Consider the following 18,378-nt stretch of genomic DNA (forward strand, 5'->3'; position numbering starts at 1 on the left):
TTCCTGGATTCAAGCGGTGGTTTGGATCACCCCAAAATCTAATAACTTGTTCCGTAGTCTCTTTCTAAGTTTTCTTGATCAAATCCGTCCATAACATTTAACATTTGTTGTCAGACAAACCAACGCCGCCGCCAAACACCTGACCTCTGCTTTGGCGGAGTTAGGACCTAATCAATAATGTGGTTTCCGCTTTCCTCCAGTGGCCGCAGTGAAAACACTACAAACATGAATTTTCACCAAACCTTCCGCATGGTGTATTATGCTACAGTTATATTTTACGTGGCCTCGGAGGGGAGCTGTGAAAACGCAAAGAAAGGTGAACAAAAAGATAATAAGATCTGCTAAATTTAAGGTAAAAAGGTTAAAGCCTTATGGCAGTTTCGTTTAACCTGTCAGACAATACCAGTAGAGCCAGTGTGCATTTCTTTAAACTATGTTATCAAAATATCATACATGTGAAATGCTGTGTATAATAATAATAAAACAAATCGGCTACATTTCTAAAACTTAACACATATCGTCAGACCACTTGCTACTTAAAGAGAGATATTGCCCCCTAGTGGTCAAAGTGTTAAACTGCATATTTAAATACACAGCAGCTTCCATCCGTGATTTCAATTGTAAAGTGAGTTTTTATTTTATTTTTTTTTTATTGTGTCTACTTATAGAAACGGCAAGATCATAAATCCACCTTATATTTCATGGAGAGCTGATAAAAAAAAACAACAACAAACAAACAAAAAGAAAAAAAAACCTAAGACTGACACTACGTCGTATGAGGAAAAAAAAAAAACACCCCGTACTGAACTCGTTGAAAGATAGTCTAAGACTAAGAAAGGAAATGTCCACTTAAATATATGTAGGACCAGGAGGGTATTTATAAATTAAACACGGCATTTTAACTAGAAGTAACAAAATGTAAAATAAAGTTATAGATTGCTGAATATAATTTCAAATTCCACATTTAATTTATTCAAAAGATCAGTTTACTGTTTTGTCTTTACATGGAAATAAAAATAAATGGCATATTAAAATATTTATTAAACAAATAGTGTGATTTGAAAATGTATTTTCAATGCTACTTAAAAAAGGAGAAATGGCACAATTCCTTACAAGTAGTTTTGAAAATATCTGCATGTACTGATCCCACCCTCGCTCGTGGTGTGGGGGTTTGGTGTAGATTTGAAGTCGTGAAGTGATAAAGAAATTTCCACCAGACTGTAATATAGGCCTATGTTTTTGGATTGCTAACATACATTTAATTTTATTTGATACAAATAAATAGGAAGCAGCATTTAAAAAAAAAAAATTCTTACAAATAAATTATTTTATATAACAATATTAGTATGTTGTAGTTTACCGGTATGACCACAAGAGGGCAGTGAACGCCCATGATTAAGAAGACAAAATAGATTGTGTGCTACATAGACATCATATATACGTAGATGCCGCATTGTATCACGCCGCCTATACGAGCTGACGTCTCATCGCGCCGCCATCTTGGATGGGTCTCCCATGCGCCTCCAATGCATTTATTTGTAAGGTGTAGGTTTAACCACGACACGAACTCCACGGATTTTTACCTGATTTTCCTCACAGTTTGGTTTGTTACAAAGGGCAGAGATATTATGATACAGATCACTATAAAACATTAAAAAACAACGTGCTTTTAAGTTAAGATATATTGATAAGTCTAATAGTTAGGGATCACTAGCTATCTAACTATCCCTTAGTTATGCTGCGATAGGTTTAGACTGCTGAGGTACACTTCCTGGTACACAAGGGCTGCTAACTTTCCAAAAAGCTTGGAGTAAGATTTAATGAAGACAATCCAAATTTAGCTGGTTCTTGGTGTGCAGGAATAATTCTAATAATAATATAATAATTCTAACAATTCACTTGCATTCAGGAGATTATTCACTGTGTTATTTATCAACCAATTATGTAGAAAAGTGTTTTTTTGAGTGTGTAATATATACGCGTTGTTCCACAAAAAAGTTTTGTGGGGAAACTACGTTGACTCTGCAGCAAAACTCGACAGCGGATACCCATCCAATATGGCGGCGACGCTGGTTCACTGTCCAGCGCTCAATGAGGCGTCTACGTATAAATGATGTCTATGGTGTGCTATATTTCGTTTCAGTACTTCCTGATTCATTTTCCTTGATGACCCATTCATGTAATTTCTTAAACATGCTTAATCAATGAAGGGCTGCACGAAAAATTAAGGTGATCAGAACAGATATGTGCTACGGTTGCTTCACTGCTCACTCACCTCTCTAAACCAAACAATACATGGAAAATGATTAAAAGCTTAACGTGTGGAATAATTAGGAACTTAGGACATACTTTCTGAATAAACAATATTGCACACCAGATTTTGATAACTCCAATTTTTTCTTTTTACTTTTGAAACCAGGTATCAAAAGTAATTTGATATAACAAGGCTTCCAACCCCCCCCCCACCCCCAAAGCACCCGTTTCATACGGAGAAAACAACGATTAAAGAAAAAAAAAAGTTTAAGTACTAAAAAATTTAAAATCGTCTGTGTCTATCTATCTATCTATCTATCTATCCACTCCCAAACAAATATGATGCTGTTCACCACTGTGACCACTAGAGGGCAGAAAATCCTAAAATTCCTTTAAAATGCCCATCTTTATTGTTGAGAAATACGCAGTACAACTTCCGGTTGGTACCGTCGCATTGACATAAGTCCGTGTCCAGCCAGGGTGTGCGATGCTGTCCTATTGTGTCCCATAGTATGTAGTCTGTTAACTATGCAAACTATTTCTATTTTTAAATAATAATGTTAATCAAACAATAAAACGAGACAGCGACCTCTATTCTTGATACATCAAAGAGTGTTCAAAGCTACAAAGAAAATACACAAATAAGGCTAAACAAAAACACACAAAAAAAAAAAAAGAAGACAATTTTATTTAATTTTTTATTTTCTATAAAAGAGATGAGTTTATTCAATGGTCATATCAGACTTAATCAGATACCTCGAGAGACCACTCACATACCAAACAAACAAACAAAAAGTTGAGGAAATTGTTTTAACAAACCCCCCAAAAACAGAACAAATGTAACACAAAGATAAAATACCTGAATAAAGCAAACTCTGGGCTGAGCTGCGAGTCAGCACATTCTCTGTAAAACTCATGGCACATTAAGTTCAACTTGTTTTGTGAAAAGGAAAATAAGTTTTAAAAGGAATGAAATCATTTTTTTAATCCTTTGAAAACCAGTCAGATAATAAAATAAATTCAGATGCTGGGCTTCACAAAGAAAGAAAAAAAAAAATTGAATTGAGCACTACATAAATTCTCCTGAAGTACTGCTTTTATTTTTAGTCTCTTTATCAAAAGAATGCTTATCTACATTGGGGAACATGCCTCCCTGCACCACACACTAAAAAAAAAAAAAAAAATTAAAAAGAAAAAATTACAAACAACAGCAAAAAAAAAAACCAAAAAAAAAAAAAAAAACCCAGACAAAACAGCCATCCAACATGATACAGTCACACTCACAGACCAGATTCAAACGCTAGTGTGGCAAGGCCGAAACATATCTACCTAAAATCTGTTGATAGAACAAAGTGAGGAAGTAGTTGTCAGGTGTGTACACGCAGAAGTCCAGCTAAAACTAAATTTAAAACCCGATTAATGATGACAGGTAAAATATAAAATGCTGCATTTTCCTTTTTTTCTTTTCTTTAAACACAACTCCTTAAAACAATCTTCCTCCCCTTTCAAATATTACACCTCCCAGACCTCACACAACCTTTTCTAAACCCCCTCAAAGTGTAATATAAGCCAACAAGAATAGCAATACAATACAGGCACTGGAGAAAAAACACTATTAGAGACAAGTGAGGAGGATGAGGTGTGTTGGATTTCAGCCCATCTCTGCTGCAACAAGGTCTCCAAGAACAGGATTAGAACTCACATCCACTATAATCAAACAAGAACAAAGATATTAATGAAAACTTTTTTTCAGCGTTTTTCCATTGAACTTTTGTGATCATTTATCTTTTTTTTTTTACTTTGACAATAGTGCACCCCGTTAATTAGATGATTCAATGCAAAAGCTATCAGGGAGTTCTGGTCCCATTAACTTCTTTTCTTTTTTTTTCCCCCACTAACCTGATTCAAGTATCAGCTACAGAAAGGTGGTAAGTGTTATTCCCACAAATGCTCGTCTCAACCTCCAAAACTCCTGTTTAGATAATGAGCAGTCAAAGGGCACATTGAAGAGGCTGACCCAGTAGTGTCACCGCTGTGAACAAGCCAATGATAAGAACTTCCCAACATTATGTCTGAAAGTATAATACAAATAACAATGCAACACTTGTAGTGAAATCCAACTAAAGCTCAGAGACAACTGGCTCTTTCCCTCTTCTGCTAACAGCTTCTCACTGTAGTCATAAATGACAAATACAAGGCAAGATGAACGGTGATTTCTGTCTTTGATAAATACTCACTTGAGCTATGATAATGCATATATTTCATTTTCCCCCTCAATTATCTACCTACGATGGTTTAGGACAAGTTGTTTAGCATAAAAGATATTGGGTTGTTTGGCATAGATGTCAGAGGCGGAGTGTGTTGGTGTGAAGATTCAAAGAGCTAACGTGGAAAGAGGAAAGATCCAAAATAAACAGTTATTGTAGTATAAGAAAATACTTCTTTACAGTAGATACTAGATGATGAAAAAAGCTCTGCACGGCTTCTGGTCCTGTCAGTAAATGTTATTGGTTTGTACATCTGTGCAGGCCATAGAACATACTCGTCTGTTTAGGAAAGAGGTGTAAGGCAAACTGTACCTTCTCTGCAGAGAAATATACATGATTTACACTGGAAGTTCCCCCCAAAGAAAAAAAAAAAAGTGTTCACGTACAACAAACAAAACAGAAAGACAGTTTTCTTCACCATCTCTGACATCTGGCAGTTTGAAAATGCATCTGCAGTCTGTCAGTATTTCAGAGCATCTTTATCACGACGAGGATGTCTTCCTGCAGTCATCGTGTCCAAGCACAGTGTGAGAGTCAAGCTTGACAAAGGCAACTGTGCCAGTAGGGGTCCTCTTTCTTTTTAGATATCAGGCAAGCAAGGCTCAGTTCCCAGGAAATGACATCCAAAACAATGAGACTCCCCCCACATGCTGAGTGTGTTCAGTCCATGAATGAGGCCAAGCGAGCCGTGGCCACCTGTCCAGCGTCTGGACTCAGTTTCTACGTATGTATACAGTTTGTGGCCCGTGGCGGTGCATGGTCGCTTGATGTTTTCGGAGAGAGAGTTTACATCATCCATTCTTTTCTTTCTTTTTCTTTCTTTTTACTTTTTTGATTTTGCAGTTTCGTTTCCGCTGTTCCTCACTTCAAAACAGGTTTTCTTCAAAGATAGCCATTAAGTCACTTTGGAAATTCATGTCAATAGTCGCCGCCATCTAAAGAGAAAAAGGACCAATTACATATGTACATGCTTATGTTTAGTTGGTTTTTTTTTGGATCCGAAACTTATGGAAATGAAAAGTTAAGAAAATCATCTCACCGCTTCTCGCCTCCTCCTCTCCTGCTCTCGTCGGCGTGCTAGTTCCCTCTGGTTATCAAGTGGGTTTTGTGCGGCGGGCTGTGGCGGTGTCGGGGGTTGAGGAGGCTGCTGAATAGGCGCCGGCTGAGGTTCCTGTTGCACCTGCGGCTGTTGTTGTGACGGAGCTTGGGCATGCTGCTGCTCAAGACGTCTGCGAGGCTCCTCATGCACCCTTCTGCTGGGCTCCATGATGTCTTCTTCATCCCGACCTCTGGAAGGCATTCGGACATAGAAATTTAGAGCCAATCAACGCGTTGCTTCACAGATTGTGCAGAATAAGAGATATCCTTAAATTCAATGTCCTGCTGATGTCTCACAGGAGAAATAATGCTTTATTTCTAATTACAGGGGTAAAATAAACAAAAAAAATACCAGATCCTAACCTTGAATTTTTTTGGAAGATTTTTTCCTCAAAATTTTTTTTTTCTAACCCAAAACATTTTTCAAATTATTAACATTTCCAGACATTACAGATCGCTTTGTTTTGTGTCCCACAAAAGGTGGCTGTAGTGTTTGTGTGCATTAATCTTAAACAAGACCTGGTCTGATGGAGTAACGATGACAAGTCTTATTTGCTTTTTCAGGTTTCACAAATCAGAAAATGTGTGTTAAACAATCTACATGTCTAGATTTGGTTCTTTCTGTGATCTTTATCACTCTAGACCCACAAATAATTTCTATTCTCCATTATGTAATTCTGTGCGACTGATACACAGCTAGTTAAAGAGATAAACATGGCTGCCGTGTACTAAAACACCACTGTTTCAGTCTTCGTCTTGACAATCCTACCGTAGTTTGTCCTGCTCTCTGCGTAGCCGGTCTTTTTCTGCCTGCTCGGCCTGGGCCTTTAGGGCTTTCTCCCTCTCCTCTTTTTCCCGAGCGGCACGTCGGAACTGCTCAAAACTGTCACTGGAGGACTTCACTGCTGATGATGGCGTAGATGTAGACTTTTGTGCCAAGCTGGCCCATGAGCCCATATTCTTCAGTTTCACATCCTGAGATAAAAACGGAAGGTGCAGCACCTTTAAGGACAAGGGATAGAAGTGTATAACATGGTTTCAAAAGTTGATTCTTGCACTTACCTGCACTTTCTTAGGAGCGGTGGGGGTCTTGGGCTCCTGCTTGAATTTATCCTTGTCCTGCAGGGAAGGGGGTGGTCCACTGGACTCAGAGGAGCGGATGACGGGTCGGGAGCTGTCCATGGACTTCACATCTGCTCAAAATTATAAACAAAATATAAGTCAGCTTAGTGAATACATTAAGCAGCGCGTTCTTTAGCATTTAAGCCAGAGGAAAACCAGAGAGTCAAGGAGTTCTCACTTGGTTGGCCATGGCCTGGTTGACTGGGCTTGTTGTCAGGGTGCTTGTGATGGTCTGGTCTCATCGCAGGATTAAACTGTTCTCTCATCACTGGTGATGGAGGAAGTTTCTCCTCTTTTATCACACCTTGGCTTCCTGGGGCTCTCTGCTGCATGGTAAGCAAATGGTAGTCAAGAGTCAGACAATGATCTGGTCTCACACCTCACCAGCCCTTCCAAACACTCTGCCCAGCCTGTGCACATTTCTTACCTTTTTGGGCTGCATGTTGTGAGGTGGAGACGGGTGAGACACCGGTGGATACTGGGGAAGTTGTGGGGAATGCATCATAAGAGGGGATGGATTGTCCCTCATGTGGCCTGTCAAGAGAAGGGGGAGGAATCAAACGTATGGCTTCACAATTCATATGCAGAGAAAAGTTTGCCTTAACAGTTAAACAACAAATGTTTCGTCCTCTCAGAACTACCTGTGTTGTAAGGATCAGCTTTGGTTGGGCGAGGGGAGGGCTGCTCTTGTTGCTGCTGGATGATCTGCTGTGCTTTACTGGAAGGCAAGGGGACTTTGTGTTGTGACCCCTGTGACTGACCAGCAAGCCCAGGACCAAGTCCAGGACCCTGCTGGTAGTTCAGTTGCGACTGTTGTGATTGCTGTTGTTGCTGCTGGGTGTGTTGCAGGTGACGGGCTTGGTGTAGAGGTATCTGTGGAGGCAGGGCCTGAGCGGACTGAGCTTGGGACTGAACAGCGAGCTGGGGAGGAGGCAACGAAGTCTGAGAAGAGAGCTGAGATTGTCCTTGGACAGACTGCAGCAGAGAAGCCTGTCCTTGTTGTTGTTGTGACAGCTGCAGCTGCTGCTGCTGCTGCTGCTGTCGAACCTGCGCCTGGAGCGACTGCATGGTTTGCTGCGGCTGACGAGCTTGTTGGAACTGTTGTAGGTATAACTGCACTTGATTTATAGGCGTCGTAGACCCTGGCTCTTCATCATCCTCCAGCAGCACCTGGGGAGGCTGGGAAGACAGCAAGCCTTGAGGTGTGAGCGTTGGGGGGGACATGGGTCGCTGGTGCAGGGGTTGAGAAGGATGAAGGATCTGAGAGGAAAGCTGGTGTTGTGGTGGGGGAGCTGACTGGGGTTGGAGCTGCTGCTGTTGCAAAGTTGGCTGCTGCTGAGGTGGTGCCTGCTGCGGCTGCGGGGGTTTGGGATGAAGAGGCGCTGCCTTATGACTGGGCCGAGAAGGCTGCTGAGGCATGGAGCTGTGTAGGGCTGAGGTTGCAAAGTTCCAGGGACAAAACAAAAAACAACAAACAAACACAAAAGCAAAAAGACATCAGGATAAATTGTAAATTTAAATAAAAACTGAGACGTTTTGTTTTGACAAAATGTAGCAAATTATAAGGTAAAGCCAGCGCAGACTTGGTGTTCATTTCTGAGAGTGCAAGGAAAATATAGAGCTGTAAGCACAGAGGTGACTGCAGTCACACGCACAGAAGCAGGGGGGGAAAAAAAGGGAATTATACATACTGGGTCGAACATCACAGCCTGCGCCTTACCTGGAGATGGAAGGACGGGATGCTGGTTGAGGAAGGGGTGTGTCTCAGGAGACACTGGCCCAGCAGGATGTGCATTTAGATGTGGAGGTGATGAAGAGTTGCCTGTGTGGTGGGACATATGCATAAGGGGCTGACCAAAAGGAGGCAGGGACTCAAAGCTTGTCTCTAGTAACTGGGAGGATTCCAGAGCAGCAACAGGGGGAGGAGCCATGAAGCCTGCAGACGATGGTTGAAGCTGCTGCTGCTGCTGCTTCATCTGGTTCCTGGACTGAGGGCCAACAGCTTGGGACTGGATCCCAGCCTGAGTAGGGCCCGTCTGAACATGAGGATGTGTCTTCTTACCCTCCTTCACAGATTGACTCTTCTTTTTCTGCTGTTTTATAATTCCTAAAAATTAAAAAAAAAAATTTTTAAAGTACATTTTTGTGTTTTGGATTATGTGTATAATTTGACTAGTCGATCTTGCAGGAACTCATCTGTACCCTCAGCTTCACTGTCTGAACTAGAGCCACTGCTTTCTGACGAGGATCCGGCCTTTTTGGAAGTAGCCATGGACTCAACACTCTTCTCAACTAGAAAATAACATTATGTTAATAAATAGCAGCTTACTAACCCAGTGTCATCTCACTATGTTCTTGTTGTTAAACTAGCACACACCACCACAGATGTCAATCAGGGCCTCACCTGGAACTTTTTTCTTCTTACGGAGACATGAAGACACATATCTCTCCAGCTCACGCAGAGTGGAGGGTTTCAGTGTCTCAAAGTCAATCTCAATCTCATCAGGGTTTGAATTTTTCAGCGAGGGTTCTCTGGACTGGATAATATGAACGACACGGCCAAGCTTGTCACCAGGAAGCTTGTTGATGTCCAGACTTAGCTGCCTCTTCTCTTCATACGTCATAGGTTTGCACTTCTCTCCTGTAATTGATGACCCAGTGGCTCCAAGATCATCCTCCAGGCTGGGCAGTGGCTGCAGGTTGGAGGGATGATTACTTTTCATTCCCTCCTTTTTGCTATAGACACAAAAAAAAAAGACAAAACACAAAAAAATCTTATCAATGAATAAGTAACACTAACCGGCCTCTCCGTTTCACAATTAAAAGCAGAAATGCAGTCTTAAAATTTAGGGGAAAAAACAAGACGAGACATATAAAAGTCATCCCTCACAACTGTGTCTTACAACCACCCTATACGTGCCTGCTTCACATCTCCACAGGCCAACCCACATCTAATGCTTTCTGTTTCTTTTGTGTTGTCTGAAAAGTTTTTGGGCAACAGCATTTGCATAGAAGGTCTTTCTACATCAGCCAATGAGAGCACATGCAAAATATTATGAAAAATGGACATCTTGCCCTTTTTTCTTCTTTGTACAGACATCTGTACGATGTGCCTATTAAAAATATCACATTCAGGCTCCATTCATGCAGAACAGCAGACTTTTACATGAAATGTGACCATGCAGAATCTTTCAACAGGGTTGTGTTGAGGTGAACACACAAAACCACGTAAATGGAAAGTAACAACAAACCTTGATGTACACATACACTGTGAGATCTTTATTAAAGCAGTACTAATGTTGAACATGTTCTTATATGGTTGAAATTTTTAGAATTTTCAACACAACTCACCACATAAAGCATGACAGGATTCGGGGGCTGGGATATATCAATACCCACCTGGGTTTCTTTTTGGTGACAATCTCTTTGTTGTTATTGTTAATGATCTTGGTTTTCTTGGACAGCTGTGAAACTGGTGTAGCATCCTGGATCTCGTCTACAAGGCCAGGCACACCACCTTTCTTCTTGTGTTTTTCTTTCTTCTTTTCCTTCTTCTCCTTCTCCTTCTCCTTTCTCTTTGGTTTGCTGGCTTGCGGTTGCGAGAGGGCAGCCAGCTGCTCGTGAACAGCCTTCAGCTGTTTGGAGAGATTAGACCAGCCCTTAAAGTTTTACATAAATTACACACCAACTTTACCATCACGCTGATTTTCCTTTGTTTGCCAACCTGCTCCTGGAGCTCTGCCAACCTCTGGGCTCTCTCCTCTTCAGAGTCATCTGTGGAAGATTCAGACTCGGAGGAAGAGTCACTGGAGCTGTCAGAAGACGAAGCGACGTGGGCCAAAGGGGGCTGAGGCTTCACAGGGGCGGAATGGTGGAGAGTGGGAGCTGGGACAGAAACTACAGGCTTGCTCTCAGGTTCATCTGGCATCTTGGCAAAACGCATCTCAAAGACATCCTGGAAAGATATGGAAAATGTAAGCAAAGCAACATTAAAGTACGTGTGTAAGAACAAACCAAATAGTACACTAACAAATATAAAGACAGAAATTATATGTGACAAACTTAAATAGTAAGGCAACAACATGGCAAACATGTCTCTTAAAATGCTTTAACATGAATAAAGCTCCACAGAGATGACAACACTATTTTAAAACACAAACGGCAGATGGGATGTATGTACCTGTAGTTTCCTCGCCATGGCTACCACTTCATGGTCAGGTGGATTATATTTGTAGCAGTTAGAAAACATTAACCGGACGTCAGCAGCAAATTCCTGGGGATCTCGGTATTGCCTGTTCTCCAACTTAACCTAATAATCAAATTAGATATCAAATGATTTACCATGTAACAACAAATGTACTGCCTGAAATACTTCCACTACTATAAACAAGGATTCTGCAACACACCTTGATGGTGGTGAGGTCCATTGGATGTTTGATAATTTCATGATAATCATGCAGTCCCAGTGCATCCACATCAACGGGTTTGTAGAATGGCCAGGCATAAGCAGCGTGTTTTTTGGAGAGCATCTCCCTAACTAGCCCAGCGCAGTAACCCATCTGATCCTGCGGTTTGGGACTGAGACCCCCACTTGGTCCACTGAGTCCTGTCCCCATCCCTATGTGATGTTGAGAGTCTGGAGCATCTTTCTTGATCAGTTTTGTGGGACGAGCACTCTCTCGCCTGGGTAGTGTCTTCCCAGACTTGGATTCTGCTGGTGAAGACTCGTTTAGCTGGTCATTTGCTGTGGGCGTTGTAGTGTCTGCTTTCCTTTTTTGGCTCTTTCTTTGCTGGGTAGTCATTAATACAAAGACAGCAGAGAAATAGGTAAGGGGTGGGGGGGAAGCAAAGGAAATCAGAATGAATGACTCAAATTTAACAGTACACACTTTTAATACTGCTAAGCAATTATTGAGATGTGCCAACTTGCCCAAAACTATTCCCTTGTGCTAATCACACTCACTTTGGTCATGGTTATAGGGGTCTGCAGCATGGGGGCAGTGCTCTGGATGGATGGCGGGGGAAGAGAGGTTTGAACAGGGAGAGGCACAGAAGTCATGATCGGGACTTGAGGAGCGCAGTCTGATTGACCCAGGGAGTATGGAGCGCCAAGCTGTGGTGCAAGGCTGGGTAACGTTGAGGGCACATGGGACGGTAGGGCCTGTATCAAAGGCTGGAGAGGTAGTGAAGGCGGGCTCTGTACTGGTCTTTGAGATGGTGGGGCTGTCGCAAGGTTTGACAGACCCCGTGTTTGAGGAGTTGTGGATAATGGGTCAATGATGGCTCCTGGTTTCAAGTTTAGACCTTGATGACAGAACAAGACACTTTGATTAATATCCTGACGCAGAAATGCGCTTTCTGAAGATATTTTAACAACAAGGACAACTAGGCAGGTCACTACCTCCTTCTCTACGGCCGCGACCCCGTCCTTTTCCTGTCATGACAACAATCTCAATTTCTTCTTGAGGCATTTCAGAAACCTTTTGGAGGAAAATCTTTTCTAAAGCCTCAGCCATTAAGACTATGTCATCTCCAGGCTGTAGATGGGGACAAATGCTGTTAGTGATAATACAGGCATGTCTTTGACAAGCTATGGCAATGAAAGCTTCTGTGTACAACCAAATTACCTTGTTATATATGTAGCAGTTGGTAAACATTGTGTTAAAGTCTTGGATACATTCTTGTGCATTCCAGTAGTAACTGTTCTCGAGCCTTTTCTTGATTGTTCCCATGTCCATAGGACTTTTGATTATTGTGTAGTAGTCCTGAAACAAGTACAAACATCTATCAACATGAAACTGGGTGATAAGTTTGCAGTCTATCATCACCTATAAATATGCTAGAGCTGATTTGGAAAAAAAAAACCATTTAGTTTTAAATATTTTGAGGCCAAGTTGCTACAAATAAAAATTCACTACTTACATACCATGTTGCTTAAATATAGTGCCAGAATAAATGCTACTTTATCACTGTTTGCAAGTGGAAAGGGAGCTTTTTCTTCCATTTAATGAAGCTTGAGTATCAAGCAAATGCTTAATCATAGAGTTTAGAAGTGCAACTTCATTGCTTTGCATTTATAAATATATCAGAAGAGTTTAATGCAAACAAACATAAAACAATACATTAGACATGTAGATGCTGTATGAATGTTGCAGGAGCCCATGGTGGAACTCTAATGTGATGATGCAAGTTTTGGGGTATGGGAGATAACACAAGAGTGTGTACTCACAGGCAGGTTAAGTTTAATTGCATCCACTGGTGCATGAAAAGGCCAGGCAAACTGGTGCTTCCATAGGCTTTTCACAACCACCTTGAGAAGGTACTGCAGCTGATTGGTCTGGCGCTTCGGCCTGTTGGGGTTTATGCACTCTGGGATTGAGGGATTGCCCGATGACTGGGCCTGCCCCTGGCTGCTGCTGCCCGACATCTGCGCTGTATCAAGACCGTCCCCCATTCTGACAGGGTGGGGCGTGGGCTCAGGTCCCGAAGCGGGAGCTGGAGCAGGGGTAGTGGTGTTGGCAGGACACCAGTTCAGTCTTGGCCCCGGCACAGACTCCACTGACAGAGCACTGCTGATCCCATTGCACTCCTCACTGGACTCTCTAAGGAAAAAAAAAAAAAAATTCTGTGTTGATCATGACCACAAACATATCTGACATGGACACAAGGTATCTTCATCTTTATCCCATAATAACATGTTTATTAAATCCCCCAGTGCATCAATAAATTATGTTTTATCTTTGAAGAACTTGGCTGTCACCATTATTCCTATTATTTTTTATTATTATCATCAGATATCAGGTTTGTCTTTGATTGCGTACAACAGTACAAGTTATTCTAAATAATATATTCTAGAAAAGCCATTTCAAATATAAAAAATATTTTATGTGTTCTGTTTATATTAAACTATACCACAAGCTTGTGAACATGTGTGCACATGTGCATCAACAGAAAAAGCCAGTAACCTGCAGTGTTGCTAAGTTAGGTGCTCTGTCGCTATATTTAGTGATTTTTTTTAACCCTTTAGCAACTTCTTTTTTTCAAGTGACTAAATAGGCAGTTTTCTTCCTTCAAGCTGCAGTCAGAGTTGATTTTTACTTCTGTGTCACACTCAAACTGAAACTGAAACGCACATACACAAAGCTGCCTCTGGCTGATTCGACTCGGATTATATTCATAAATTAATGTCTACTGGTGTAGACTGTGGACAAACACATTTTAAAAGTTTAAAAAAAACCTTTCTGCACTTTTGTTCATATGAATGTATGATTACAAATTGTAATCTTTCCCAAGCACTAATTAAAACCAAACCAGACTACTAAATTATTTTAAAATAAAAAAAACAGTTGCATATGTGTTTTTCAGTGTTTCTAAAAATGTTTAAGACTGAATTTAGATTTTTATACATTTTTTATATATTTTGTTTGTGTACTTTTTTTTTAGGATGTATGCTATTTTTTGCCAAGTGACCAAGTTCAAGTTTACACAGAAATGTACAGAGCCCTGATTGTAGACTTAATATGATCTTAGTTCCAGGCATCTTGTTTGTCTTTTGTATGTACTAAGAGCAGTGATTTAAAACCTGAGATTGAAGTATCAATACAAACACCCACAGTGTCACGGCGACTGAGTGATTAAAGGTAGCAAAGTTGCTCTTTATGCTGAGCATTTGTTTTGTGTTTTTGTTAAGAAACTGGTTATAAATAAAAAATGGAAGATCTGAAAAACTTCAGTTTGTGTGTTTTTAGTTAGCATGGCATTTAAATTGTAACATCACAATGTTATTATTTCAGACTCCTGTGACTTATCTTATTGCATCTGTATATTAATAGGTTTATTGAAATGTTTTGGGAGAAAAAACATTCTGCACAAGAAAATTTAGCAATAAATTTGATCCAGGTAGAAAATATGTGTATGTATGACATGTAACAGTGATCTGATCACTCATAAGAAATGCAGACACATATTTTAATGTCAGATGTGAATACAGGGCACTTACGAACAGATCACCTAGCACACATGACTGTACCAAGTTTCAACAGCTTATTTGTCCTCCTACTTTTTCTCAGGATCTGGAAATGTTTACAGATGTGAGGGGGAAGATTATTGTCATCAGTTTAATGACTGTGTTTTAGTCTGTCCTGATAGCCTCTCCCACACAGTCAGGGATATTCAAGTAAATATAAAAGCTTTTAAATGAGCAAGACTAAACAATCCTAAAATATTTGCCTAAAAATAAACTAGCATTTATCTGGAAAATGCACTGATAAGGTTTAATACCTCTACAACAAATATATAATAAACACACCATTGTATATATGTGCAAGTAATCCTACTGTTGATGAGTCACTGAGAAAACACAAGCTGTTTATACAGCCTAAGATGATTGCCATGACCTTCACAAGGTCCTCAGCAATGGAGAATGTGACAACTGGCCAATAAGTTAATGCTCATGAATGGAAACAGTGGTAAGGTTAAAGCGAGACAAAAAAAAAAGAAAGAAAAAAACCCGCAACCAAGACCAAAACAGAATCCAACCTTGGTGGACTAAAAGGCTGGGAATGCAGATAGTTTTTTAGACTGACTCATATCACTCTACATATCACAGGCTTTGATTAAATGAACTCCAAGCAAGAGCCTAATAACCAGACAAAATTTACAAGACATTTAAAATCAAATAAATATGTCACTTAATATTAATGGACCAGTCTTTAACTGTTCTCTATAAGGAAGTAAAATCAAGTTAAAACTGGCTTGTGCACAAAAATGAGGAGTTTGATTGAATGTCAAAAACGCAAAAAAAAGTTACATCTATACAAACTAAAGCTGTCATAGTTTAAAGCCTTTTATACACAGGTCAAAAACATGCCAGTACCTGGCTATTTAGTGCAATGTGAAAATATTAAATCTGCATGCTGTCCCTTACTCTGCAGTAGATGAGGATCTTTAAAGGTTACAACTTGACACAGCACAGACTGCACGGCTTTTTTCATGAAGATACTGTGGTGTAATCAAGAATGAGCACAGTTTAGACAGAACAAGTTTAGCTAATCCTGGCAGCTAGTTACTAGTCTAAAGCTAATGCTTTTGAGTTGACTTGATACAATGTTTTAACTGTGAAGGGTGAAGTTGGCTGCTAATCTTACATCCACAATTCCAGTGCATCATTTATTTGTGATTATCAACCTGCCCCAAAAATACTGGGGGGTAAATTTTTTTGAAAAACACAAATAGCTCAACTCCACTATTCACAATAATGTTCTAACATAAATTGCTTGTTTATATGGAGATTTGTTTAACTCTGGTGTAAAGGAAGAGTCACTAATGTGAAACACTGCAGTCTAACCAAGCCCACTGTTTTAATTCAGGTGATTCCACAAAGACTGCCTATAAAGTCCAAAGCACACTGATGAAGTGCAAAAGCTCTGCTTGGTATATGTCAGGTACCAAAAAAGAACAGCAGAGGTTTAAAAGGATGCCCTTTAGTTTTAGAAAGTGCAACTGATATATGAAAATGGTTTATAAAGAGAAATTTCTCACCAATCACAATTGCAATTGTGGTCACCTGTGATGTGAACTGCCTAAAACAGAGGTGCTAAAAGGTTGGTCTCTATGGACTTCTGCTTGCAGGTTTTGGATGTTCCTGCTGCACAACACCAGTATCAGATTAATGGGTTAAATAAATAAGCACATGCCATCCACACAAACTTTATATAAATGAAATTTGTGAGTTTGCATGCCAATATATATGCATCAAGGTCATTTTCACATTCAAGGTTCTCCAGACTCAAAACAACTGGGAACTTATCAGCTGGTTTAGGCTTATTTTCAAACTGTACAGAGTCAAATGAACTGAGCCTTTTAAACAATATAGTCCCCTCTTTGCCCGAGATGATGCTGTATTAGGAACTACCTGATGCAGTATGTATGCGCAGACGCTGTCTGAACATTTTTAAAGTATATTTATACCACGGCAGTATGTTTTATTTATTACAGCACAACTCAAAAACATTAAAACATCAATGAGCTCATCTTTGAGGAATAGAAACGCAAGTTTACTTTATATGAAGTTTGTATCTTTCTTTTTATTGAAATCCACAGTGACTGGCTTGTTGTTCTGGTTGCGGCTAAACTAGCATTTTGCAATACTTTGTGACAGGGGATGGTGCACAGAAATCACAAATTGCATGTCTAATCTGATGACGACAAACTTTCTTTTGCTAGTTACTCTGACTTTAAACACAAAATTTTGTTCATAATGTCTAGTGTTTCATGGGAAAAAATGAGTGACGCATTGATACGCATCAAACGTGAGTTTACTGCATCCTTTCAGATTTTAGTGTCGGGAGGTAAAACCCATTCCCGGGCACATCACTGTTGTATTAGCAAATGACTAATAAAAATATATATATTTACAACTCCATTAACTGAACCAATAAAGGACATTCTTGTGATATGACATAACATTAGTGCACAAGTGTCAGACTCCAGTCCTGGAGGGTCAGTCTCCTGCAGGTTTTTGTTGTTACCATGCTCCAACACACCTGACCGAAATTAATAAATAGGTTGACAAGAAACGACTGGATCCATTTGATTTAAATCAGCTGTGTTTGTAGAAGGAAACAACAAAACCCTGCTGGATACTGGCCCTCGAGGACTGGAGCTTGACACCCCTGCATTAGTGGAAGGAATTTGATCTAAATCCAGCATTCAATAATCTGTCACAATGACAGAAGAACCAGAACATGTATAAAATACCAAAGCTAAAAGATGGATATTCCAGGAAATGATGCTGGCCTGAGTAATATTATTTGAAGTAAATATTGTGATAAAGTTGTATATTTCTAAAAGAATTTTAGGCAGATATACTGGCCCACATTACTTCAAAAAGCCACAATTTGTGCCTGATTCAGCTGTCTTCCAGGATCACATGCAGCTAAGTTTAAATCATACTTACACAGATATGCAGTTATTCCTGAATAACTTGTCAACATCAGAAATAAGAACACCTTGATAAATGTCAATGGATGTCACACTGACATGTTAACCAACCTCTTCCGATTCAAGACACAGATGTAATATCTACAGAATGGATAAACAATTATATGTCACTTCACTCTCATAGTACTGACCACAACCCTTCTGAGGAAAAAACAGATGTTGCAAAACTACTGACAGTAAGTATGAACATTTTTGTTAAAAACAGGGCCATCATTACTCAGGTAATCACTTAATTGCAGCTTAGTCAATTCAAAAGAAATATCAGTTCTCAGGTTAAAAGTGCTGAGAAAGACAGCACAAAGAAGAGGGCTGTCGCAGTCGCAAGGGCTTTAGAAATCCCACACACCTCAAGAGGCTAAAATTAAGACCAAAATCTGTTTATAAAGGAAGCAAATTCTGTTTTAAATAATCTACTCCCTCCCCTTCATGTCCTGCCTGAATTCTCCATGTATTCTGTTCTCCACTACACCTCGCCTTCTCCCACATCTCTCCTACCAAATTGCATCAAAACATTTAGAGTCAAGTTGCCTAGACAGTCCTTAGTTTGTCTTATCTGGAATTTAAAAAAAAAAAAAAATCTCACAGTGGCTGATTTATTTGCAGGACTGTGAAAATTTAAATGTCAACAGGTAGATTT

General features: G+C 40.0%; 1 protein-coding gene across 2 annotated transcripts in view; it reads right to left on the reverse strand.

Annotated features, from left to right (window-relative positions):
- Nucleotides 1–3,080: 3,080 nt before the first annotated feature.
- brd4 (bromodomain containing 4) overlaps nucleotides 3,081–18,378 on the reverse strand; it is a 34,119-nt gene continuing 18,821 nt past the window's right edge. For both annotated transcript variants that reach the window (XM_079253400.1, XM_079253399.1), the window contains exons 2-19: nucleotides 12,970–13,342; nucleotides 12,368–12,505; nucleotides 12,142–12,277; nucleotides 11,704–12,044; nucleotides 11,147–11,530; nucleotides 10,921–11,049; nucleotides 10,465–10,695; nucleotides 10,140–10,375; nucleotides 9,145–9,476; nucleotides 8,943–9,032; nucleotides 8,461–8,847; nucleotides 7,382–8,173; nucleotides 7,168–7,274; nucleotides 6,919–7,066; nucleotides 6,681–6,811; nucleotides 6,388–6,593; nucleotides 5,560–5,809; nucleotides 3,081–5,455 (exon numbers count right to left, since the gene is read on the reverse strand). In XM_079253400.1, coding sequence (XP_079109526.1) covers nucleotides 5,387–5,455; nucleotides 5,560–5,809; nucleotides 6,388–6,593; nucleotides 6,681–6,811; nucleotides 6,919–7,066; nucleotides 7,168–7,274; nucleotides 7,382–8,173; nucleotides 8,461–8,847; nucleotides 8,943–9,032; nucleotides 9,145–9,476; nucleotides 10,140–10,375; nucleotides 10,465–10,695; nucleotides 10,921–11,049; nucleotides 11,147–11,530; nucleotides 11,704–12,044; nucleotides 12,142–12,277; nucleotides 12,368–12,505; nucleotides 12,970–13,194 — 4,332 coding nt within the window. In that variant the 5' untranslated portion in view covers nucleotides 13,195–13,342 and the 3' untranslated portion in view covers nucleotides 3,081–5,386. The remainder of the gene's footprint in view (nucleotides 5,456–5,559; nucleotides 5,810–6,387; nucleotides 6,594–6,680; nucleotides 6,812–6,918; nucleotides 7,067–7,167; nucleotides 7,275–7,381; nucleotides 8,174–8,460; nucleotides 8,848–8,942; nucleotides 9,033–9,144; nucleotides 9,477–10,139; nucleotides 10,376–10,464; nucleotides 10,696–10,920; nucleotides 11,050–11,146; nucleotides 11,531–11,703; nucleotides 12,045–12,141; nucleotides 12,278–12,367; nucleotides 12,506–12,969; nucleotides 13,343–18,378) is intronic.

The sequence above is a fragment of the Telmatherina bonti genome, assembly GCF_933228915.1.
Source record: "Telmatherina bonti genome assembly, chromosome: 14".
In the NCBI taxonomy this organism is placed as follows: domain Eukaryota; kingdom Metazoa; phylum Chordata; class Actinopteri; order Atheriniformes; family Telmatherinidae; genus Telmatherina; species Telmatherina bonti.